At 56.6% G+C, this 25,117-nt stretch overlaps 2 protein-coding genes across 4 annotated transcripts in view; one reads left to right on the top strand and one right to left on the bottom strand.

The window, feature by feature from the left end:
- Window positions 1-14,796, top strand: part of ZMAT5 (zinc finger matrin-type 5) — a 15,142-nt gene extending 346 nt beyond the window's left edge. For 2 of the 3 annotated variants that reach the window (XM_042023338.1, XM_042023327.1), the window contains exons 2-6: window positions 4,680-4,902; window positions 5,266-5,328; window positions 5,770-5,850; window positions 12,001-12,112; window positions 14,554-14,796. In XM_042023338.1, the coding sequence (XP_041879272.1) occupies window positions 4,776-4,902; window positions 5,266-5,328; window positions 5,770-5,850; window positions 12,001-12,112; window positions 14,554-14,683 (513 nt within the window). In that variant the 5' untranslated portion in view covers window positions 4,680-4,775 and the 3' untranslated portion in view covers window positions 14,684-14,796. Of the gene's footprint in view, window positions 1-4,676; window positions 4,903-5,265; window positions 5,329-5,769; window positions 5,851-12,000; window positions 12,113-14,553 lie in introns of all 3 variants that reach the window. The other variant, XM_042023348.1, reaches the window with a different exon arrangement.
- A 4,401-nt stretch (window positions 14,797-19,197) lies between these two features.
- The window catches only part of CABP7 (calcium binding protein 7), an 8,566-nt gene continuing 2,646 nt past the window's right edge, over window positions 19,198-25,117 (bottom strand). The window contains exons 2-5 of the mRNA XM_042023311.1: window positions 22,749-22,892; window positions 21,336-21,448; window positions 20,271-20,424; window positions 19,198-20,138 (exon numbers count right to left, since the gene is read on the bottom strand). Coding sequence (XP_041879245.1) covers window positions 20,011-20,138; window positions 20,271-20,424; window positions 21,336-21,448; window positions 22,749-22,892 — 539 coding nt within the window. The 3' untranslated portion in view covers window positions 19,198-20,010. The remainder of the gene's footprint in view (window positions 20,139-20,270; window positions 20,425-21,335; window positions 21,449-22,748; window positions 22,893-25,117) is intronic.

Here is a 25,117-nt window from a genome sequence, read left to right as displayed (position 1 = left end):
CCCTGCCCTGCCCTGCCCTGCCCTGCCCTGCCCTGCCCTGCCCTGCCGGGGTGTCCGGGCAAGGGTGACAGGGACTGGAAAGGGGCTGCGGTCACTGCTCTCAGCTCACTCCCGGCGGGGGCGTGGGAGGGGATTTGGGGTGTTTTCTGCAGCTTGGGGTTGCAAGGGGTGGTTGGTGTCAGTGTGGGGGGAGTAGGAGAGGGGTGTGGGGCTCATAAATCATGGAATGGTTTGGGTGGGGAGGGACCTTGAAGCTCCTCCCAGTTCCACCCCTGCCATGGCAGGGACACCTCCCACTGTCCCAGGCTGCTCCAAGCCCCAGTGTCCAACCTGGCCTTGGGCACTGCCAGGGATCCAGGGGCAGCCCCAGCCGCTCTGGGCACCCTGTGCCAGAGCCAAAGGACCGTCTGACAGCTGCTCCAGAGGCCTCGGGAAGAGTGGGACCTGGCCCCATGTGGCAAAGCAAAAGTGGGAACGTTCCCATTTGCTGCCCTCTCTTTGTGTTTCTCTCTTTTTAACATCAGTGAGGGCAGAGCAGCCCCGGGGTGACTCCAGCACGGGTGGGAGAGAGGTAAATTTGGATTTCGGAAGGCAGAACAGATCGGGGTGGGCCAGGGGAATCCTAACACTGAAGCTGTTTGCCCACAGGGCTGTTGTTAAACGAATATCTACATGAAATTCCAGAGCAGACCCTCAAGTGACGCTGCTCTGTTGTTTTGTTTGTCTCACCCACTCAGAAGTAGCACAAGGTCTGGCTGCAGAGTCATTTCTCCTGGTTTATTTATGTTTGCTCCCTCATATGGTGACTGTGGGGATCCATGGAATTTTTCTGGGTTAGGGCAAGATGTCTGCTCTTTCTGGAAGGTGCCTGGCACATTTCTGTGGGTAGTGTTATCCCTTTGGAACCCCAGAATATCCCGAGTGGGAAAGGACCCACCAGGATCATTGATCCAGCTCCTGGCCCTGCCCAGACACCCCAACAACCCCACCCTGGGCATCCCTGGCAGCGCTGTCCAAACGCTCCTGGAGCTCTGGCAGCCTCGGGGCCGTGCCCATTCCCTGGGGAGCCTGGGCAGTGCCCAGCAGCCTCTGGGGGAAGAACCTTTCCCTGCTCTCCAGCCTGAGCCTGCACTGACACAGCTCCAGCCGCTCCCTTGGGTTCTGTCACTGGTCACCACAGAGCAGAGCTCAGAAAAACTCAATTGTTATTTTTCAAATGTAACTACTCTGGATTATCTAAGACAAATTCCCCCAATCGCCCATTAATTGCTGCCACCAGGATGGTTTGTGTATGGTCAGGTTGGTGTTAATCCCAAACTTAGCTCTGGATTTCCAGTGGAAGGTGTCCCTTGCCTGTGGCAGGGGTTGGAATGAGATCTTTAAGGCCCCTTCCAACCCACACCATTCCATGAGTCTATGACAGGACCCAGGGAATGGCTTCCCAGTGCCAGAGGGCAGGACTGGATGGGATTTTGGGCAGGAATTGTTCCCTGGGAGGGTGGGCAGGCCCTGGCACAGGGTGCCCAGAGAAGCTGTGGCTGTCCCTGGATCCCTGGCAGTGTCCAAGGCCGGGCTGGACACTGGGGCTTGGAGCAGCCTGGGTCAGTGGGAGGTGTCCCTGCCATGGCAGGGGTGGCACTGGATGGGCTTTAATGTCCCTTCCAACCCAAACCACTTCATGATTCCATGATTTCCTCTGGGTGTGATGGAAAGCAGGATCTGTTCCTCTGTCATCAGGAAGGTGCTGGCACACTCTGCTGCCATTCCAAGTCTCCCCACAGATCTGAGCCCGTTTAAATTGGCAGCTGAGTATCATAAGCCTGACACTTGGATTTAATTAATTCACATCTGCCTGGATATCCACAGTGGCTGGAATGGCCCCGAGCCCGGGCTGTGAGAAAGCAGGAAATTGAGGTCACGGCCCAGCAGCACCTTCGGGGTTCGGTGTGGAGAGCAGCAGCTCCCCTCGGACAAAGGAGTCTGTGCCCCTTCCGGGGTCACCTTCCTCCCTCTGCCCGGTGAAACACCCCGGAGAGTCCCAGATAAAATCTGCAGCTGATTCAGAGCAGCGTGGAGTGTTCTGGCAGCAGCTGGAGAAGGGAAAATGTAGGATGGTGCACATGAGATCTCGGCTGGAGCTGTCCCAAGGCTGAGGGACACACCTTGGAGGTGCCTCACAACAGGGCATTGCTCACCCAGCAGGGCTCCAGGAGGCACAGCACAGCATTTCTGTTACACTTTCATACAACACAGAGCCCTGGATGGATTTTTTTTGTATTTGCATTTATTCAGGAAGACTTTTAAGCTGGCACAAAGCCTGGCTGGAAGCGTTTATGGCTGCGGTGGGTCCAGGTCTGAGCGCCCTGATTCAGTTGCAAATCAGGGGCTGGAGATGCTGAGAGGAAACGGCCAAGCTGAGGCAGTTCTTTATAGAACAGCTACATTTACTTTATTTCATAATGACTAAGATGGATTTAATTAGGAACCATCTCCGTTTTCAGCTGAATAATGCTCTTTGTTTATTGCTGGAGCCGTTTGGGGAGATGGAAATAGGTTGGTGCTGCTCAGAAGCAGCTTTTTATTCCTCCGGACTCGCAGAGCGCTGGGAAGTGCTGGTGCTGCAGAGAGTTGGCAGAACCCAGCAAGGTATCCGTGCAGTGGAATCCTTGGGAATAAGTGTTGGGTATAATCACTGAAGGGGGAAGTCTCAGGGAGAATCTGATACTCCTCTAATTGCTTTTTACATTCCGTCCGTCCCCTGCAATGGCAATTGCTTGGAGAATTTGGGAGCAGGCAGCCGTGGGATGTGGGATCTGGCTGTCTGGAATCTGCAGGAGCTTTCTGCCCTGCGTGTTGGGGGAGGAGGGGGAAGGAGCTTCTGCAATTATTGCTGTCGGGGTGATGAAAGAGAAAGTTTGAAATACGATTTCAAAGGCTGGCTGCTGCTGGGCTTCCGCAGGCAGAATTCCCTGGGAGATCTCTGAAAACTTGTGTGGGACCACTGCAGAATCTCATTTGTTTTCCCTGTTTGCAGCATTCTCTTCTGCAGAGATGGAGTGCAGGAGCCAGCAGCTGAGACAGGGAGCTTTTTGTGTCACCAGGAACTTTGGGAGACTATGGAATAACATGTGGAACAGGGATTTTTCAGTATTTAAAAGCAGCCCCTGCCAGTGGGCCGGACATGTTCCCTCTGAATTGCAGCAGCCCCACCACAGCGCTGCAAATCTGGCTCCAAAACTCAGGGATGTAAAGACTGAGGGAATTTATGGCTCCGTGCTCATTAAGCAACACTTGGGTTTGGATTCTTGGGCTGGAGGAGGATGATTTCAGACCTCAAGCCCTGCAGAGCTGAGTTGGGATCAGCCCAGGGCGTGGAGGGTTTGGGGTCCCAGCACACGCAGCTGGGGCATGGCCAATCCTCACCCCCCAAGGAAAGAACCTCAACACGAAATTTCCAGTTCACTTGGACCATCTGAACATTTTACCTTCGGTGTGGAGGTTTTCAATCCAATTTTAAAAATCACAGAAGGTCTTCCCATCGAATGCAGCTTTGCTTTAACTCGTGGTGTGGGGGCTCGGGGATTTCCAGGGGTTTGATTTCGAAGCAGCAGTTCTGGTGAGCAGGGGAGGGGAGGCAGCGTGGTGCTGGTGCTCGTGCTGGGATGGATGTCTCGCAGGAGGCTTGGCAGCTCTGCCTGAGCTGGGCACGCCGGGCTCTGAGGGATTGCCTGGTGCTCTGCTCTTCCTACTGAGCCAGAGGAATTGGCCAGGAGGCTGTGATTGATTCCAGACCCGTTTTATTTATAAAATCTTTATTTCTCGTGCCAGTCTCCATGCCATTTTTAAAATGCATTCGGCTGTCAAAGTGTCAGAACCTGGAGAATTGCTTTTGGAGTTTATCTCCCAGTCCATCCATCTTTGCCACTCATCAGGTGCTTTTATATCCCTCGGGAGAGAGCTTGCAGCTCCTTCAGGGTGTCTGTTGTACCTCCAGCAGGGACATCCAATGGGGGCAGGTGCCTGGAGGATAAGGCTCATCTCACCTGCACTGCCAGTGGCTCCAGGGCCAGCCCAGGTGGGAGCTCCCAAATTCTGTTGTGATCTTAGTGCTGTGCTCAACCTTGGTGCCAGAGGCTGGGGAGGATGAGGAGAGCAATCCATGATGTACAGGAAAAAACAGGTGGCTCAGTGGGTTGTAGGAAATATGTCCTGTAGTGCTTGTAGTGCAGCTTCCCACCTGCAGGACAGGTGAGGTAAGCTTTGGTTTTATGTTTGAGGGTAAAATAAATTGCTTTGCTGAGTTTCTTCCTCACCTTGCAGAGATGGACACCAGGGAGTTTCCTTCCTCTTTTGTGTCAGCTCGTGGAGGTTGTGGTCAAAGGTCCCCAGCACCTCCAGCTCCTCCTGTTTGCACCTTGGATGGTTTGTGCTGCACCTTGTCTGGAGCCTTTGGCTCTCTGTTTCATGTGGTCTGAACTCAGGGAAGGAGAATCCTTCCAGCAGAGCTGTTGTTGCTTTGGGTGACAGAGATAAATGCAGATCCAAGCCTTTTCTCCCATGTACAGGCAGCAGATCCTGCCCCAGCAGTCTGTGATGGACAAGGATATAAACTGTTGGGTCTCACCTCTTTCTCTGTCTGCCAACCCCAAGTGATTTGAGTTCTCCTCCTTTGGAAGCAGGCGCTGTAAATCCTGGATCCTCCATTCCCATGGCTGGGCGCCGAGGAGCTGCCTGGTGATTCCAGGACATGCTGATGCTGTTTTGCCAGGAGAGAGATGGGGAAAAGGTACTTCTGTGACTACTGTGACAGATCCTTCCAGGACAACCTGCACAACAGGAAGAAACACCTCAATGGAGTGCAGCATCTCCGGGCTAAGAGACTCTGGTACGACTCATTCCGAGGTGGGTGCTCCCAGCTGTCTGCCGCTCCCTTTCTGGGACTGGGGAGGTGATGGATGAGGGGGGGGAGTGGGAATAGAAGATAAATCAGCACTGATGGTTTATACACTCTGTGTGCCTGCAAATTGAGCACTTGATGCTGCTGCCTCAAGCAGTCTCAGAGGTGAAATCCTTGTGTGTGGCTCTGAGCTGTCTCACCACACAGCTCCAGGTGTGTTAGTGCCAGCCTGAGGAGTGTGGTGGGAATGGGTTAAACTGGCTGTGAAACCATTGCTTGGGTGTCCCTCTGCTTCCTTCTGGTCCCAGACACGATGGGACATTGCTGTGCCCAGGATCTTTACCTGGGTTCATCCCTTGTCTCCCCAGATGCTGCTGCTATCCTGCAGGAGGAGCAGACCAAGAAACCTTGTCGGAAGTTTCTGCAAACAGGTGAGCAGTTCTGAGGTGGAGATAAGGGCCTGGCTCCAGCAGCTCCTTCCAGAGCCAGCCCAAGGCTGGAGGGAGGGGTTTGGGCCTGTGTCTGGCATCCAGGTGTGATGGAGCCTGGGTTTGCCTGCACAGGGACCTCGTGTGGGTGGTTCTCATGGAACTCTGTGGCTTTTCCCAGAATCATTAAAGTTGGAAAAGGCCTTTAAGATCACCAAGTCCGAATGTCAATACAGCACCACCATGTTTACTTTTAAACAATGTCCCCAGGTGCCACATTCACACATTTTTTTGAACATTTGCAGGGATGGTGACTGCACCACTTCCCTGGGCAGCCCATTCCAATGCTTTACAACCCTTTCTGTGAAGAAATATTTCCTAATATCTAATCTAGAGGATTTTGAAATTGAAATAGAATTTTCAAATCTCACCATTTCATTCCAGGACAGTGTGATTTTGGGTCCAACTGCAGATTTTCCCACATGACAGAGCAGGACCTGGAGAAGCTGAGTGCCCAGGTTCAAGGTGAGTCCTCCAACAAGGCAATGTCCAGGGATCTCCTTGAAGGGAGAGTTGCTGCAGGGGGGTCCTGCGGGGGGGGGGGGGGTCGTGCAGGCTGTGATCCCCTGCTGCCTGCACAGAGCTAGCCAAGCGTGGATCCCTCCCTCCTGCTCCCCAGTGCTGTGTGAGCCTTGAAGTGCTGCAGTTTGTCATATGCTGCCTGCTCTCGAGCTGCTGGCACAGACACAAACCTGGAGCTGAGCAGTGCTGTTACCACTTGGCAGCAAGAGTTTGGAGTGGGCTTCGTGAGCCCTCGGGGTTTTGTTCAGTCAGGGAATAAAAACTGTCAGCAGCAGAGGGCACTGGTACATCACATCCCCTTAAATTTATGGATTTGATTTCCCCCCACCTTGCTGCTATTACCAGGGAGCTGCTGCTTCCACCCGTGGGAAGAGCTGGTGGGAAGAGCTGTCCTGCTGTCGGGCTGTGAAAGGGGTCCTGGATCCAGAAACAGCCTCTGCTTGGGTGGCTTTGGATGGAAGTGAAGAGTGGGCAGAGGGTGGATGGCAGCTGCTCCCTGCTGGGAGTCTGCAGAGCACTTTTGAACTTTTTCTCATTCTGGGACTTCCATTCTTGGAACTACTTTTCTTTTAGGGAAAAGAGGTGGTAGCTGTGTTTTCTCCATAGGAGTTGTTACTTTAGTGGTTAAGGAAAATCGCAGAATCACAGACTGGGCTGGGTGGGAAGGAATCTTAAAGCTCAGCTCATTCCACCCCTGCCATGGGCAGGGACACCTTCCACTAGACCAGGTTGGTCCAAGCCCCATCCAGCCTGGCCTTGGACACTTCCAGGGAGTTTGAGTAAGGTGTTGGTGAGAACTTGTGGAGCGGTTGAAATCTCCACTGGAGATCATCTGATCCCAACCATGCTGAAAGCAGGGTGAACTTAAGCAGGATGCTCAGTTGTATTTTGAATATCTCAAGGCTGGAAACTCTGTGGGTGACCTGATCCACTGTTTGACTAGGTTCATAATAAAAATGTATATATTTTTAAATATTTAAATAGAAATTCCTAATGGAAATTCCTTTACTTTGGTTTATGCCCATTGTGTCTGTACTGGGGAGCCCAGCACTGGGCACAGCACCCAGATGTGGCCTCACAGTGTGGAGTAGAGAAGGATCCCTTCCCCGAGCTGGTGTCCCAGTGCAGCCCAGCTTGGAGCAGCTCTCATGCCCACATCCTCGCTGGAGCCAGCTGTTGTTTTGCCAAGAGTCTGGCAAAGCCAGGCTGAAGTGTTGGAAGTGTGGGATGTGAGATGGGGGAGAGTGCGTGGGTTAGAGCTTCTCCTGGCCCTCAGAGGGATCCCATTTGGGGAGGAAGAGCTCAGGGGAGCCAGGGGGAGGCAGGCAGGCAGCACAGAGCTATTCCAGGCCATGCTGAGTCAGTGTGTGAGCCCCCGAGGTGACTCTGAATCAATCTCTGAGCGCCACTGGCGGTCGATAAAACCAGGGCGGGCAGGGAGCGCTCCAGCCCTTCCCAGAGTCACCTTGCAGCCAGAGCCTCTCCCTGACCCCCCTCTGCTGGGCTCCCGAGGGTGGCACAGAGTGACAGACACAGGAACCTGTAGCATTTGCAGGCGCTGGCTGTTCCTGCAGGGGAAGTGGGAGCTCTCTGGAGCGGAGCAGGGAAGGCTGGCAGCTCCTCTGCGCTCGGGCAGCTTTCCTTGCCAATTACACTTGTTACTGAGTATTGACTTGTGTCAAACGGGTCGGTGTAAGTGCAGGATTGGCTGCTGAGAGCCAATTCCAGGGAGATTACTGGGAAACCTTGCATTTGTGTTCTGGAGTCAAACATTTCATTTACCGATTAACCCTGAAGGAGCGATGGCTGGGGGACAGGGGGTGCTTGCTGGGAGAATTCAGTCCTGCTCACCTCTCTGCTGGTGTGGCTTTGGGCATCACACAGACTCTGATCAGAGGGATTTGGTGGAGGAGAGGTAACAGACTGGATGGAAGGATCAGATGCTGTCTGATGAGTCACAGGGACATTTCAGCACCCCTTCAGCTGCCAAAGCACCCGTGTGTCTCAGGTGCTGGGGCTAAGGGCAGAGTTGAGGACAAGCTCACGTGTGGCAGGGTGTGCAATTCACACTGATGGATCCTCCATCAGTAATGTCCCACGTGCATTCCCACTCAGTCTCAGGGTTTCTGTGCCGTGAGAGCCATCCCAAGCCGCAGCCAGCGGGGTTGGAGCAATCTGGATCAGGCTGTCTCTCACTGACCCAGTGTGAGATTCTGACAGGTTTGGAGCCAGGGGTGGTCAGAGATTTGAGATGAGCTGAGAGGCTGGAAGCTCCAGAGCCTTCCCAAGCCTGGGCTGACCATGCTGGGGGTGGCCAGGCTGGTGGGGGACGCTCTTCTGGTGGGCCCACTGTGCTGCTTAACCCCCTTTCCTCTGCTGTGGTGCAGGCAAAGCCTTGTCTGACTTTTTTTTAACCCAGCTGAACCGTGATGGCACTTTTTTATCATGTAAATATTGAACCTGTCCCTGAGTCCCTGTGAGTGTTTGGTGTTGGTAGCTCCGTGTCAGTGAACTCACCTTGATACCGAAGCATTTTTATCACAGCCAAAGGAAACGTGACATTATCCTTAACATTTGGCCTTTTTAATGCTGGGAGTCCACCCTGTCGTTTGTGTGAGTTTTGTGGGTTAAGTAGGAAAAATTCTGGATGATTCCCTGTTCTAGAACAGCTTGGAGCCTGGCCTACTTAGGCGTCAGCATCTCTGCACCCTGTAGAATATCCTCATCAAGAAGCAACAGTTTACACCTTCAGCAGGGAGCAAGCTCATATTCCCAGCTGTTCCCCCATCAAAGCATTAGCCTTCTGCATCTGCTGCATCATTCATCAGCCAGACACTTCCAGGCTGTCATTTTAAGTACAGTCATGTCAGGAAAAGTCACTGTCAAATTGCCATCTCCTTGCTCGGAGTTATTGGCTCCCCTCTAATCCGTGTCCCCGGTGCGGGTGGGATCGACCTGGCTGGGCTCTGGTGCCTCCAGCCAGCCAGGGCTGTGAGGGGAGGGCACAGCTGGGTGAGTGTTTGCAGGATGGCCATGAGGTTGAAAGGATCTGAGGGACCCCGCTGGAGTGGCTGGAGTCAACTGGTTTAACTGGGCGGGGAGCGGGAGGAACGCTGGCACTCGGCTGCAGGGCGGTTGCTTGTTCGGCTGCTCCTCTTGCAGGGGCTCCTCAGCCTCAACTCAGCCACGCCCTGGTGCTGTTCTTGTGCTCTGGAGGAGTTGGGGTTCCACATCATCCACCAGGGAGGCAGCTGAGTGATTCCCTGTGCGTCTCTTTGCTGGATGGAGCTGAAGGATCTCCTGTGCATCTCCTTGCTGGGTGACCTGCCCGTACTGGGGGTTCCATCTCTCATACAGCAATGCCTTTTTCAAGAAGAAAACCCATGGGAAAAGTTGCCTGGGGAGAGAAGATAAATGTGGACCCCACTCTGGCATCATCAGAGGCATTTCATGACTACAGATGCTCTTTTAATGGGCTGTAATTAGACTTTGAAGCAAACACCACAGTGAGGAGGAGGAGGAGGAAGTACCTTCACACCTGTCCGGCTGCACGGCCACCTGTGGGGAGCAGGGGCTGGTAAAGGCCTTTCAGAGCTGCTTCTTGGAATATCTGTTGGCATTCAGGGAGTATTTCCAATCTCAGGGTGCATTCGGTGATCCCTGGATGGGATGTGTGTGCTCCAGAGGGACATGGACATCAGCAAGGTGGGCAGAGCTCGAGAGTTGCCCGTCCCTGCTACCGTATTTCTGAGCCTGAGGGTTGGAATGCTCCGGAGCAGCAGCTCCTGGAGCTGTGAGAACAGGGAGACAGCTGGATGTCTTTCTGATGTGGATACCTGAGGCCTCATTTGGGGCAGGGTGAGCCTGGAGTGGTCCCATGGCATCCAGTGAACTTTTCTGGATGGGACCTTGAGTTGTGGCTGCCCCATCCCTGGTGTGGTACCTTGGGGCTCCCTGCTCTGAACAGAGAAGCTTCAGCTGTTTATGCTCTGTTCTCTGTTGGGGCTGGGAGTTGGAAGAAGAGGAAATTGCAGTGGTACAGAGAGGTGGGAGAGGTTTTTCTCTGTGATTTTCTTCCCTGCCTCATTGAAGCCTCTCACAGCCACTGCTTGTACCCTTGCCGAGGTGGGATGTGCTCAGGAGGTGGAAAAACGTGGAACAAAGGGAAATAAGATGCTCAAGGTTGCCAGGTGAGTCTAACCCTGAGTGTGAGCAGTGCCCAGCTCTCCAGGCTGAGCTTCTTGCTTCCCCATTCCCCCACCTGGCCTGTTGGTCGGGTTCACCCCAGGTAGCTCTGCTGGGGCTTAGATCCTTGGGAACAACTGTGGGAGACTGGAACATTCCTTTCTCTGACCTTATCGACGGATTCAGAGCAGGACCCAGACATCAGGACCACAGTGGGCTGGCTGTGGTGGCACTGGGCACATCATCACCCCACCCAGCAGCAGCAGCAGCGGCTGAAAAGGCTGGGTGACAAATTATCCATCTGGCTGCTCATTGTGTAGCACATCCCTGCCATCCCAATTAGTATTCAACAGGCAGATGAATAATTGGTTGCCACCAGTAGGATGAAGTGATCCTTCACTCTGCCCAAGCACTATTAATTTAACACCCTGTCTGCAAAGGTATAATATTTTCCTTAAACGTGTGACATATGGGTGGGTGTGAAGCAGGCTCCTGCAGGGCATGGCTGCAGGCACCTTGATCCCTGAATGGGATCAGGGATCCCCCGGAGGGATGGATGAGTGGGGCAGAGGGAATGACATGCAGCTGCCTCTGCTTCCTTTTTATCATCACTGGTGTTTGGTTTTCTGAGTTCCCTGTTCTGTTAGGTGGGAAGTTTCCAGTAGGCTGGAGATGGGATCACTGGGGGCTTGTCCTCATCCCTGATGTGCTGGCAGGAGTGTGGCTGTGTCAGGACTCCTGCTAGACCTGTTCACCACCAGCTCCCTCCCTGCAGCTGGGGGCAACTGGGGAGCTTTGCTAACTGGGCAGCCATGCTGGCTCTGTGCCTTCTCCCCGGGGGGTGCCTGTGGGCACCTGCCCCACACAGCCCTTCCAGAGTGACTGGAGGGGTTGAAATCTTGATTCAGTAAACAGCAGAAGTTTCCTGCTGGTTTCCTTCCTCATTCCTAACTTGCATGAGAAATAGAACAAGGAGTAATGGGTTCAAACTGAAAGAGGTTAGATATAGGTTGGACTCAATGATCTCTCCAGAACCTAATTGATTCTGTAATTCTGTGATGTATGGAAAAAATTCTTCCCTCTGAGGGTGGGGAGGCCCTGGCACAGGGTGCCCAGAGAAGCTGGGGCTGCCCCTGGATCCCTGGCAGTGTCCAAGGCCAGGCTGGACATTGGGGCTTGGAGCAGCCTGGGACAGTGGGACCTGCCCATGGCAGGGGTGGCACTGGATGGGCTCTGAGGTCCCTTCCAACCAAGCCATTCCATGGTTCTAAATGCAGGAACTTGTCTCCTGGTTCTCTCTGCCCTGGTTGTGCCCCTGGGCTGGTGACAGCTCTGCCTGGGCTGTGCAGGGATTGGGGACACATCAGGCAGCGAGCTCCTTAACCAGCCCTGACAGCAGCTCCGGGATCCGTCTGCCGGCTGGAACACGCACCTGGAACCTCCCGAGACTCTCCCGAGCTGCCAAGGCTGCATCGATCCCAACACTGTCCCTGTCACTCCCACCTAGCAGGGCAGGGGTGGCACAGTCACTGCTGCCAGTTGGAGGGACACGGCTCTGGAAACGGCTTAGGGCCAGCCAAGGCTGTTCCAGGCGAGGATGAGGGTGATCAGTCCCGGGGGAGAGGTGTCAGACTCCCCTCAGTGCCCAAACTGCCACCGTGCTGGCTTAGCTCCTGTCCCCTGCTCTGCCTGGCTGGAGCTGTCACCAGGGATGGCTCCAAGCATCAGATGGCAGGAGGGCAGAGGAGGAGGAGGAGGAGGAGGTGCACACTCTCTCCACCCTGTAAACTGTGCAGGGTAATGAGCAGCAGGTTTAATGGAGTGAAAGGACAAGGGCCTGGTGGCTCTGTCTCTCATGGCCCTCCCTCTGATCCAGCCCTCTCTGATCTCAATCTCTCTCTCAAGCAGGAGAGAAAAGGCTGAAGGAGCTGCAGAGGGAGGGAGCAGATATCCCTCCTGGCACCATCGAGGACTGGCTGGACAAGAGAGCCCAGAGGCTGAGTGCAGCTCAGAGTAACAGGTACTGGGGACTGGGGATCATGCAGGGGATCCCAGCAGAGGGGGATCCCACAGGAGGGCTGGGATAGCGGAGGGTGCAGGGGGTCAGAGGTGCCAACACCCAGCCAGCACTCGTGAGGGGCACGTGTGTAGATCCAGCCCTGGCTGCCCCTGTCAGGGATGTGTGCACAGGGGACACACTTGGGGCGCAAGCAGAGGGGTGCCCCTTGCTCTCTGCGGAGTGCGCAGACACACCTGCGAGGACAGAGCCGGTGCTGTGCTGCCTCATTAACGCCCGGGGCTCAGCGGCAGGAGCCTGCTTTCATCTGTTGACAGCTCCCCCATCCCCTGCCTGCCAGGGAGGGTGGAGCTGGCTCCTCCTCACAGTATCCGTTCGGATTCGGGTGCTGGCTGTTTCCTCGCTCACCTGACTGTGCCGCAGACTTAATGGGATGACATTTGGGCAGGTGCCAAATCTCTCTTCTGTTCTTTCTCTGTTTGTTCCCGTCCTCTCTGTGTTTGGACTGGGCAGGATCTTCCTTCTAGTGCTTGTCTGAGCTTGTTGCTCTGGGATTGTTCCGTCCCTCGGCTTGGCTGCCCTTGGCCTTGCAGAGGTGCCCACATTCCTGTCCCCTACACATCACTTGCCCCATTTTGTTTATCCTGCCTGTAAATCCCTGGAACTTGGGGTAGATCAGCTCTTAACAGAAGACAGCCATCACTATTCCCAGAGGAATTTCTAGACCTTCAGAACTACTTGGTCATACCCAGAGGAATGTTCAGACCTTCAGAACTTGGTCCCTGATGCACAAAACAAATTTCCAGGGTTGTTGCTCTTTTTCCAGCCTCCCTGTCCCTGCAGCCTCAGAAACCATCTGCTACAGGAACTAAACACCAACTGTTGGAACTTCCCTTCCTCTCTCCAGCCTTGCCAACGCCTCTCCTGATCATCTCTGTTTTCCCCTTGTGCCCTCCAGCCCCTCATTTCATGGGATTGATTTTTACCAATTTCCAAAGGAAACGTGCAGTGTGGATTTCCATCAGAACAGGGTCCAAGGCCTCAAAGCTTCTGAGATGCCACAAGTTCCATGAGTGTGGAAGTGGGTAGAGGAGAGGGATCCCATGAACACCTTCAGAAAGGAAATATTCTTGACCTTGCTGGCCACTGGAGAATCCGTGTGGGACAGCCATAGGGAACGCTCCAGCTGTAGGTAAACCTTTGATAGGGCACTTGTAACTCATGAGACCCCAGGGAATTGAGTACCCAGGCAGCATCCTCCCTATTGATTAGTCCTGCTGCTCAGGGAACAGCTCATTAGGTGATGGCTCTGCTGCTCCACCTTGCAGCATTCCCTCTGCTCCGTATCCACCGTGTGCCTGAGCCACAGTGCTGAGGGAATGACACCAAATATCCCTGCCTGGAGGGGCTGGTGTGTGTCCTCATGGTCCTGCCTCACCCTGGGCTCTGGAGAATCCCCACTGAGGGGATAAACCTTAAACCAAGTGACTTTGCTCTGTGTTAGTTGCCTGGAAAATGCTCCTGGAAAACTACTCCTGTAGTTGGCTCTGGGCCATGGCCCCGCAGGGAGAGGAGGGTGCTGCTTCTCCCCGGGGTTATGTAAAGGAGTTTGATTAGGTTTCTTCTGGCATAACAATTAAAAAGATTCATCAGGATCGGAGGTAGAGGCCTGAGAAGCTGCAAGGCTGCTGTCAGGGCTTGTGTGAGAGAACAAATGAGCTTCCTGCACTTGGGAATTAATGGAAAAGGTACGTTTGCCATGAATTTAAACGTGCCCCGGTCAAGCTGGAGGCAAGAGAGAGATGCTTCTTGCTCCTGCACTCCTTCATCCCAGTGTGGTGTTTGCAGTGGCCTCGACCAGTAAAGCTGAGGGAGAGGGGCAGGGACAGAGTGATTCCCAGGCTGTGGGGCGGGGGAGAAGCCTCTTCCCTCTGCTGAAGGGTCCTCTGGTGAGCACACCCCGCTGGTTTGGCAGCTCCTCTGTTTCCGAGGGGTCCTTGTCCTTCGGGAAGTGCACAGCTGGCTCGGGATCCGGGCTGCTCGGAAAGAAACATCTGCTCATTTTGTTTGTTCTTCTCCCAGCTCAGCTGTGTGAGGAGTGGGCATGGAGGGGCTGGGACCAGCCCTGCTGAGCCCCTCTCGGGGGGCTGTGCTGCTCCCCCACCCCAGAGCCTCTCACCTCAGTGTTCCCACCTGAGTTTTCACCGGCACACGCTGTGTTAGGAAGCACTGCTTGAATAGGCTGGGAATGGTCACACAACTGTTCTGGTGCTGGATTTGGGATGAGGGGGTGAATGAACCCATTTGGTGATAACCAAAACCCTCCTCTGCCAGCCCCTTCTCTTTGGGGGCTACTGGGGGGGGGCACAGGGAAGCCCAGCATGGCCTTGGTGTCAGACTGAGACGCTGCTTCTCACCTCATCCCTTTCCATCTTCCCTCGCAGTGCTCTTCCTGAGAAACCAGTGCCTTTCCAGTACCCTCCGGGCTGGCCACCAGTGCAGGAGCTGCCCCCGTCCCTGCAGGCCCCCCCGCCCGGGGGGTGGCCGGTGCCCCCCAACCTGCAGTGGGGCTGAGGCAGTGGCACCCCAGAGCCTGGCTGGGGCTGGCTGGCTGCCTCTGCTCCGGGAAGGAGCAGGATTATTTATACTCACTTTGATATCAATAAACCCTCCCCCCGCCCATTGCAGCCTGTGTGTGTCGTGTTCCTGCTCCCCTGGCAGCCTCCCGTGGGCTGAGCCACTCCCGTGGCTCTCTCCCTGCCTCTGGAACCGGGATCCCTGCTCAGCAGAGCTCCAGCCCCTCGCAGGGGCTGTCTGTTGTCACCTGGAGCAGACATTCCCCATTTCCCAGGGTAGGATCCATCCCCTCAGGTCGCTGCTGGCTGCTCTCAGTCCAGCTCCGTGCTGGGCTTTGTGATCCAGGCTGCAGAAGGATCCAGGCTTTAATTTCCTCGGGTGTTTGTGCCGTGTTTGTTCCTGATCAGTTCAGGGTGTGACCCTGCCTGGGTCCGGGTGCTGGAGCTCCCAATGGAGAGCCTGGGGAGCTTCCCTCAGCCCTGCTCCTGCTGTGCTGGAGGCGAGGGGCAAGGAGGGAAAATATCCCAAGGTTTCTCCACAGTGAGAGTTTGAGTCATCTCTCCTTGCTGGGAAGGGGTGGGGTGAGCCCTTGGCTGTCTCAGGAAGGGAGGTGGGTGCTGCAGCTCCAGGGACAAGGGGGGATTCTGTCCAGCAGCATCCCGGGAGGCAGCTCTCCAGCAGCGGGCTTGTCCAGGAGGGATCCCACTGCCAGAGCATTCCAGGTTTGGCTGGGCAGGGAGGTGGTGGGTCCAGATTTGTGAAGAGCACAGGCAGGAGCCAGCTACCTGCAGCCAAATCCCGCCTGGATCACTCCCACCTCGGGATGTGATAGCAAATTGTCACGGGACCGTCAGCCCCATCCTGGGACCCAGCTCTGACAGGAGCAGGGACTGGATGGGACAGCAGCCTGGAAACAGTCTTGGCTGGAGCCTGGAGGAGCTCGAGGTCCAACTGAAGAATTGTTTTATCCTTCCAGGTGAGAGCCCTGGGCTTGCTGGAGAGCAGGAGCACAGGGCTTGGGCTCGGAGGATGTAGGATCAGCCCGGGTCCCATCCTCACTTCCACATGCAGGACAGGTGGCTCCTCTTTGGGAATGGCTGGGAGTCCCTGGAGCAAGGGAAACCCTGCCCCCAAGAAGGTGGGAAGTGGGGAACCCCCAGGGGCTGTGGGATGCTCTGGAGTGGGAGCTGTGCCTGCTCTCTCCAAGCTTGGATGTGCATCCCTGTGCCCCAGCCTGGCACAGGGGAAGAGCCCTGGGGAATGCTGAGGGGCTCCACTGACCGGGGAGGGACAGTGGCTGCTCTGCTGATGGCAGCCAGGACACGCTCCCAGACACCTTCCGAGGCCACTGGCGCTGACAGATCAAGGAATTCCCACTCCCATCTCTTCCATGGATATTTTTCCCAATCAACATCAAAATCCTCGTGTTGATTGGAGCTGTGCTTTCATCAGCCCCCAGGCCTGTCCCTGCTCTGTGTGCTCCAGTCCTGGTGGGTTTTCCAGCTGATCCAGGAGGAATTGTTTTACCCAACACTCCCAAACTTCGGGGCTCCCCAGATCCAGCTTAAATTAGGTAGAGTTCTCTGGGCAAGCTCTGGAACCCGACTGTAAATGAAAATTTCAGTGTAAAACACAACAGCTGCAGCCTTTCCAGGCTCTTCCTTGCTCCCAAGGAGTTGAGCTGCTCTGGAAGCAGAAATTCCTGATACAGCCTGAAAGGAAAGAGCGGGATCATTCCCTGCTGAGCTCCAGCCCTGTCCAGGAGGAGGTGAGAGGCTGGCAAGGGGGATTCATTAAAATCGGGGTTTCCCCACAAAACCTGTGGGATGTGTGGCCGACGGGCTGAGCCAAGCATCACCCGCAGGTTGTCGTGGATTCATGGAGCTGTGTAACTCCCGGGGGATGGAGGAGGCTGGGAATTGCAGGCTTTGTGGGGGCTGTGTTACAGCGGGTGGCAGGAGGTGTGACAATGCCATGGATCACCGGGGTGGGACACAGCCAGTGTGGGCTCATCCGTGGAAAAAGGCTGTGGGAGGAGGACACCAGAGCAGGATGGGGCTCAGGCTCCTTCCCACAGGGAAGGCTGGTACCTGGATCCCAAGGGATGGACTCACTGTCCCCAGGGTGGGGGTGAGGAGCTGCTGCCCAATAGTGAAGCACGAGCCAAAGTGCCTTTGCTGGAGCAAGAGCAGGAGTAATTTATCGGGAAGCTTTTAGGGAAATGAGCGGCTGCTGGGCCCCTGCCAAGCGCAGCCCTGCTGGGCTCTGCCCGTGTCCTCTGGCAGCTCTTGCTGGGAGAGGGGGGACGGGAATAGGAGTGGGAATGGGGACAGGATGTGGACTGGGGTGAGGACGGGACAGAGAGGGAAGGAAAAAAGGATTGGAATAGGGGTAGAGGTAGGGTCAAGGATGGGGATTGGGGAGGGGAGAGGGGCAAGGAAATAAAATGGGAATAAGGATTGGGAGTGGTCAGGGATGAGGATGGGACAGAGATGGGGACAGAGATGAGGATGGGACAGCGGTGGGGATGAGAAGAGGGGAAAGGGACAGAGAGGAATGGAAATAAGGATGGGAGTGGGACTGGAGATGGGGTTGGGGGTGGAGACAGATTGCGACAGGGACAGGGATGGAAAGAGGACCGAGACAGGGATGAAGCTGAGCCCATCCCACACTTCTTGCGGCACAAGAGAGAGAAACAACCATTACCAACTTCTTCCTATCCCAAAAACTTCCCAGAGCTGTGGAATTGCAGCCCTGCAGCCCCCGCTGGGTTTGCTGCCACCTTTGCTCCGTTGTCCCCGTGTCCAGAGACCCCGCGCTGGGTCCTGCTCCCTCCCCGCCCCGCCTCGCCCACGGCAGCCCCCACCTCCCGGCACATTCCCTTTGTTTTTCCCTTTCCTGGCGATCCCTTAATCGAATTATCCCGGAGCATCGCTGTTGCAGCAGCCGCAGCGATCCGTCCCCGCTGCGGCAGCGCAGGGACGCGCCTGGGACCCCTCTCCTGCTGCCCGCCTGCTCCGGGATCGGGAGCTGCCATTCCAAGCCTGCCCGAAGAAATCCGTTCTCTCGATTCCCATTAAAATTAATTGAGCAGCTTTGAAACGCTGAGCTTGGGGGATGGCATTATTCCTTTTATCTATTTCTTTCTTCTACGTTATTGTATTTTCTGGCAAATTAAATTGTCCTCGGTTTTTTTTTGGTGGTTTTTTTGTGGGGGAGGCTTTTTTTTTTTTTGCTTCTCTTATGTTTATTCACAGTGTCTATAATAGACCTGGTTAAAAAAAAAAAAAAAATATATATATATATATATATATATATATATATATATACACACATGTCTCCAAGGCCACGTGGCTCCTTTGGAAATGCCAGTCCATAAAAAATCCAAACTTTCTGCGGGGAGATGGATGAAATTTCATTACGGATGCGGAGCCTCCCGCACTTTGCGAGGCAGCCGGAATGATTTCATTGCCGTGGAGCACTTCCCATTTCCATTTCTCATTTGGACGTTCGCTTCAATTTGCTTGATAAATTAGAGAAGATCAAAAAAAAAAAAAGCCTCCCCCAGACCCCAATCAATCAAATGCTGCCAATTCCTCCTGCCATCCCAAAAATGGGGTGTCCCCCCCGTGGTGCTGCAGGGTGGGAATTCCCATGCCAGTGCAAGGAAAAGTGGTTTCTGTGGGGAGGTGAAAGTGGAGATGTCCCAGCCCCGATGTCCTGGGATGGGCTCCTCCAGCCCCGTTCCCTGTGGGAAGTGCCCCATAATGGGGGAGCAGCAGCAGCTTTGCCCGATTCTCTGCCAGCCCCAAGCACTTCCCCTGGTTTTATTTATCCCTTTAATCTCTTTGCCATTAAAAATGCATCGCTGGGGGCTCGGGGAGGGCGATCCATTAGGTGGGAATGGGCTTCCACAGCACACACGGACGTGAGGCCGTGAGATTCCCGATGTCCCTTTAGCATGGGGGGGTCACACTGGGGCCAGGCCGCGGTGGTGTAAATCAGGAGTAACAGGGTGCTTCCCTCCCACCAGCCTTGGGGCAGGATCCCCAGCCCAGCCCAGGAATGGTGACCCCGTGGAGCCTCTCTGAGCGTCCCAGACAGATCCTGCTGGAATTACTGTTAATCCAGGTGGAAGCACTTCTGGGAGGGGGGTTGGGCTGAGCATCCTCCCTGTCGAGGCAAAGGGGCGTGAAACATCCATCAAACCCAACATAAAATATCAGGGCATGAGACATGGAGAGGGGGATAAAACCACTTGGGTCCATGGGATAGGGCAGGACCTATAGCAGGATTCACAGCTGGAGTGGGGTGGGGGCATGGGAGTTGCTGGGGAGGAGCCAGATCCCACTGCCCCAAAGTTTAGGGATGCTCCAGCCCCCGGGATTCTGGGGATCACAGCCCCCCAAACCAGTGCCCACCTGCCGTGCCAGGAGGCCTCAGCAGCAGCCACGGGTGCTCCCAGGGCCCTACCCCATCACCCTCCACCCCAGCATCTCCAGGAGCCCTCACTTCAGAAATCCCAGTTTTATTTCAGATCGGAAACAACCAACCAGGAAGAACAGAAAAAAAAAAAAACCAAAAAAAAACAACAAAAAAACCACCCCACCACCCCAAAACCCCCAAAAAACTCCAAAGGATGAGAAACGGCCCCAAATCCGAACCAGTCCGTGCCCAGGTGGGTGCTACATACAGGCTGGGGGGTTCCGGGGCGTGCGGGGCTCCCTGGCCTCGGGGTCGCTCCGGCTCTTCCCAAGGGGGGTCGGCTCAAAGTGCATCAAGCAGGAGGTCAGGAATGTCCCCGCACCGGGCAGGTGGGGAAACCGAGGCACGGCACGGGGCCGGGGCGAGGGGACGGGGAGGGGCTTTGGGTGGGGGGTTGGAATCCAGCCCTTGGCAGCCAAGTCCATGCAAACGCTCCCGGCTCTAGGAACCATCTCAGGCGCGTGTATTGCTTAGGGGATGATTTGGTTTATCCTAAATATGAGCTCTAACGCTAGATCGGAGAATCCGACGGGATCCGCCGCGGGAGGGGCTCACGGGGCTCCATGCACGTCACATGCACTCACGGGGCGGTTTTTGGCTGGCGAGGGGGGGTCGGTGTGTCGGTGTCGGTACCGAAGTCTCCGCGCTCTGCGCACAGCAGCGACGGCAGCGCCCGGCACGGCGGGGCCCCGGCGCGGCTCCGTCCCCTCGGCTGCCGCCCTCCCGGGGGCGGGTCACGTCTCTGGGCCACAGATGGATGCACATCGAGATATTTATAGATATTTATAGGTGTCTCCTCCTCGCTGTCGCTGCGGCGTCCCCGCGGCGGGGGAACCCCGTTACTTCATCCCGCTGCGCAGCACCTGGTTGGCGGCGATGAGCATCACGCTGATGATGAAGGCGATGGCGAAGGCGCAGATGAGGCTCTTCCGCACGCAGGTCTGGCGGATCTGCTGGCTGGAGCAGGCTGGGGGTGGGACAAACACCGCGTTACCCCAGTCCCAGATATACCCTCCCCGTGGCACGGATAGCTGGTGCCATCCCCGTGGCGTTTGGCATCCCCGCGGGGGGGTTGGCATTCCCGGTGCCCGGCACTCACTCTCCACATCGACGGGGCACTCCTCGGCCGTGCCCATGTGGCTCTCCTCCTCCGTCATGATGATGTTCTCGATGTCCTTCATGGACAGGTGCTCGCAGAAGGTGTCGTACAGCAGCCGCTTCAGCTCGTCCACCGTCAGCTTCTGCATGTCACACTGCGGGCACCGGGCATCGGGGTGACCCCACGGCTGGGGGCACAGCGGCTTCCGAGGTGTCCCGGCACCCTTGGGCGTTTTGGGAGGATCTCCCTAGAGTTGTCTGGAAAGGCCTGGTGTCCTGGTGACCCCCAGCAGAGCAAGGGGCACCCAGTGGGGGCTGGCATCAAATGTGGCCTGTTTGTGCCAGGGGCAGAGGAGCTCAGAGGGGTGCACCCCGGCCCTGACCCTGATCCCGATCCTGACCCTGACCCCAGACTGGACCTTGACCCCAATCCTGACGTGAACCTGTTCCTGACCCTCATCCTGACACTGGCCCTGACCCTGACCAAAATCCTGACCCTGGCCCCAACATTAAACCTGATCCCAACCCTCATCCTAACCCTGACTCCAACCCTAACCCTGATCCTAAACCTAGCCCTAACCCTGACCCTTAAACCAGTGCTGACTCTGACTGTAAGGCTTATACTAACCCTAAACTGCAGCCTGAACCTGAGTTTGTCCCTAAACTTGACCCTAACCCTAATCTTAAACTATGCTAATCCCAACTCTTAAACCAACCCTAATCTCGTCCTTGACCCAGAGCCTGACTTTCACCCAGCCTAACCCCAACTGCAGCCTTTACCCTGATCGTAACCCTGACCCCAACCCCAACCTTGGCCCCAACCCTGAGCTGTCCCCGCTGCTCTTGGTGCAGGTTTTCGGGCACCATCCCCGGGAGGGGACTGGGGGTGTCCCTACACTCCCATAGGGGCTGGGGGTGTCCCTATGTTCCCGTAGGGCTGGGGGTGTCCCTGTGTTCCCGTGGGGCTGGGGGTGTCCCCGTGTTCCTGTGGGCCTGGGGGTGTCCCTACACTCCCATGGGGGCTGGAGGTGTCCCTGTGTTCCCATGGGGCTGGGGGTGTCCCTACCTTCCAGAAGACGGTGTCGAAGTCGGTGCCGTGGAACTTCTCCGGGATGCCCGAGGTGGAGAGCTTGGGCCCCAGTAATGTCACAAACTCCTCGAAGTCCACCTGCCCATCACCTGTGGGACACAGGGGTGGGTGTCACCCCCTGCCTGGGCACAGGGCACGTGGGACACTGCCCCTCCCAGAAGAGGCCCCATGGGTGGTCACAGAACCCCAAAACCAGTTGGAGACCTGAAGACCAGCTGGGAACCTCCAGCAAAGTCAGGGAACTTCCAGCTTTGGCCGGGACGCCCGACACCGGACGGGGTCCCCAGGACCCCAGCGCCAACTGGGGACACCCAGTGTGGGCTGGGGACACCCTAACACCACCTAATCCCCCCACAATGGGATCTGGGACCCCAGTGCTAGCTGGGGAAACCCAACACCACCCAGGACCCCGAGCATGAGCTGGGCCCCCAATTCCAGCTGGGACCTCAATGCCATCTGGAGGCCTCCCAGGGCTAGTTGGGGACCACAAGTGTTGGCTGAGAACCCCCAAAACCAACACTGCATGGGGACCTCCAGCAAAACGTGGGGTCCCCAACACCAGCTGGGATGCCAAACACTGGCTGGGGTCCCCAGTGCTGGATGGGGGCTCTCAGTGCCATCTAGGGACCCCCCATGTTGGCTGGGGACCCCCAAAGCCTTTTGGGCCTCCTTCCAATGTGACCTGGGGACACTCAGTGTCACCTGGAGCCACCAGTACTGGCTGGGGAAGTGAGCTCCAGGACTGTGAGCAACAGTTGGACCCCCAGTTCCAGCCGGGACCCCAATTCCAGCCGGGACCCCGGTGGTGGCTGTGACCCTGGGGGTGCTTGGTGGCTGTCCTGGCCGTGTCCCCTGGCACTGGGGGACGCTGGCGTGGGGCTGTCAGGGCAGCACTAACGATGAGTAATGAGGGGAGCGGCGCCTTGGCAGCGCTGCCGGAAAGGCTTTTAAATGGGGGAAAAAAGGAAAAGCAATAAATTAAGGAGCTCTTTCAGGTCCCGATGGGCGCGGGAGAGGTGAGGACAGGGTCAGGGTGGCAGCGAGTGCTGGAGGGTGATGGGTGCTGAGGACACGAGCCAGGGTGCGGGATCCACGCCAGGGTGCGGGATCCACCCCTGGGTGCGGGATCCAGCCCCGGCAGCACGGTCCCGGCAGGTTTAACGATCCCACAAGCATCCAGGATCCTTAAATCTGCCCAAACAAAGCTGCAGTGGCAATGATGATGATGGTGGATGAGCAGAAGGCTCCAGCAGGAGGCAGAGCCTGGGTCAGGCTCGTCCCACATCCCGTGTCGTGTCCAGCATGCGGGGTGGAAATACGGGAGAATCGGCTCTTTCTCTCCACGGGGGGTCCCGTCCCTGTCCCCATCCCGGCGTCCCGGGCTCCTACCGTCCATGTCGAGGCGCTGGATGATGACCTCCAGCTCCACCTCGTTGGGCATGTACCCCAGGGAGCGCATGGCCGTGCCCAGCTCCTGCTTGGAGATGAACCCGTTGCCATCCCGGTCGAACACCTTGAAGGCTTCCCGGATCTCTGTGGGGGGAGCAGGGATGAGTCCGGCTGCGCTTCCCCCTCCAGCACCCACAGAAGCCCTGTGGGGATCCCACCTCCCTCTCCTGCCAGCATGGAGCGCCCTCCCAGCCTCCCCAGAAGGGTCCGGCCTCCCCAACAGACCCCAAATCTTTCCTCCAATTCCAGTCACCCGCTCGCAGCACCCACCCTGCCCTTGCTGCCGCCACAGCCGAAACCGCGGCATTCTGCCCTAAAAACACATTCCTTGGGTGTGCCTGAGCTTGGGGTGCCACCAGGTGGGCACTGCAGTCGGGGGCATCCCCACGGTGCCACAGCATCCAGTCGGGAGCACCTCTGAGGATCCGTGGGGGGCTGGAGACTGTCCCCATCCCAGGGTCCCGGGGCTGCACCTCCATCCCGGGACCACGGGGTGGGATTGTGCCCCATCCCATGGTCTTAGGGTGGGTCTGTGCCCCCATCCTGGGGCCCAGGGGTGGGTGCTGGAGCTGTGCCACGCTTCACCCCCAAAAAATCCCAAATCTTGACGGAATTGCTGCAGTGTTCAGCCCTGTTCGGTGCAGAGGAGGATGGAAGCGGGAGGTTTGGGGATTTCTGGCTCAGAATGAACCCCTGGGATGTGGGGGAAGATCCCTGTGTAGTGGCTGGGAGAGGCTGCAGGGAAACTGAGGCACAGCCTGAGTCCATTGACTCCATCCCACCTCCTGCTGCACTCAGGGCTCTGCTCCTTTTTGGGGCAGTTTGTGGCTTTTTGATGCCACCTGATGTGGAGCTGGAACCAGGCTGATGTAAAAGAAGGAGCAGGAAATTGGGACTGGGGGACAGCGGGAAGCCAGGCCAGGATGTTGGTACCTCTTCCTTCTCTGTGTGGCTGCCAGAGGGATTCGTGCTGGAGGATCCCGGCAGGAGAAATGGGCTGTGAACTTTGGGTTTGGGGAGAAAAACCCATATTGGGTCATGGTACCGACCCCCAGTGCTGGGGGACATCCCTGCCTGGATGGTGTCACATCAGTGATGTCTTCAAGGTGTTTTGGGGGAGTTTTGGGGGATTTTGGCCCATCAGTCTAAGCTTCTCCATGACCAGTGTCCCTGCCTGGGCAGGGAGATCCTCCAGCTTCTCCCCGTGCTCCTGGGAGGCCCTCATTATGCTCCAAAATTCATCCTTCAAGGATTCTCATCCCAAAGAGCTCGAAGGTGGCTCCTCATCAGATGGTTTGGGGTGTTGGGGGACAGGCAGGGACGTGTCCTGGCAGTGGCCAGAGCGGGGTCCCAGCTCCCCACTGAGCACCCCCTGCCCCAGCTGTGCCCTGTCTGCTCAGCCCCAAGTGTGAGGCCTTGCCGGGGTGTCACGGGTGTCCCCCAAACTGAGGGGACAGTGGGAGGTAGGAGCAGGGGGCGGTAGGAGCAGGTGGGTGGCTGGCACCTTGTGGGGTCCCCTTGGGGCACCCAGTGCTGCCATTGATCCCCACGGCCACAGGTGGGTGCTGGGGCGGGAACACCGCACTGGGACCCCGGGGACTCGGTGAACTGGGACGACAGCCGGTGCAGGGACACGGGGAGTGGGCACATGGACAGCACGGAGGGGTGTGAATACACAGAGACACACGGACACACACAGGGACACACACCCCACTGCAGCGGGGCCGGGACACGCCGGCAGTGACACCCACCTGTGTGTGCACGCACGGACACGCACACACTCCTCGTGGTGAGGTCACACACCAACACCTGCTGGGATGTGCCCGTGTGTGCGAACACACACACAAACACACACAACACCCCTTGCACTGACGCTGGGCACGCACACACAAGGACACAACCAGAGCCACGTCACGGTGACGCTGCACCCCTGTGTGCACACCCAAACGCATTTCAGTGACGCCTGTGAGTGTGCAAACACACCCCCGACACCTTGGAGCGATGTGCTCGTGCACACACACGGGCCTGCACTCACAACCCCCTTGCAGTGGTGTGTGTGTACATGGATGCAACACACACTGACAGCTCGCAGCGATGCTGTACCTGTGTGTGCAAACACACCAACACCTCGCAGCGATGCTGTACCTGTGTGTGCAAACACACCAACACCTCGCAGCGATGCTGTACCTGTGTGTGCAAACACACCAACACCTCACAGCGATGCTGTACCTGTGTGTGCAAACACACTGACATCTCACAGCAATGCTGTACCTGTGTGTGCACACACCCCGACACACATGGACACTTCA

Source organism: Corvus kubaryi, unplaced genomic scaffold, assembly GCF_017639235.1.
Source record: "Corvus kubaryi isolate FWS band 111438036 unplaced genomic scaffold, C.kubaryi_AGA036_p1.0 127, whole genome shotgun sequence".
Taxonomy (NCBI): Eukaryota; Metazoa; Chordata; class Aves; order Passeriformes; family Corvidae; genus Corvus; species Corvus kubaryi.
The sequence above is the reverse complement of the archived record's forward strand: the minus strand, read 5'-3'. Positions and strand labels throughout refer to the sequence as shown.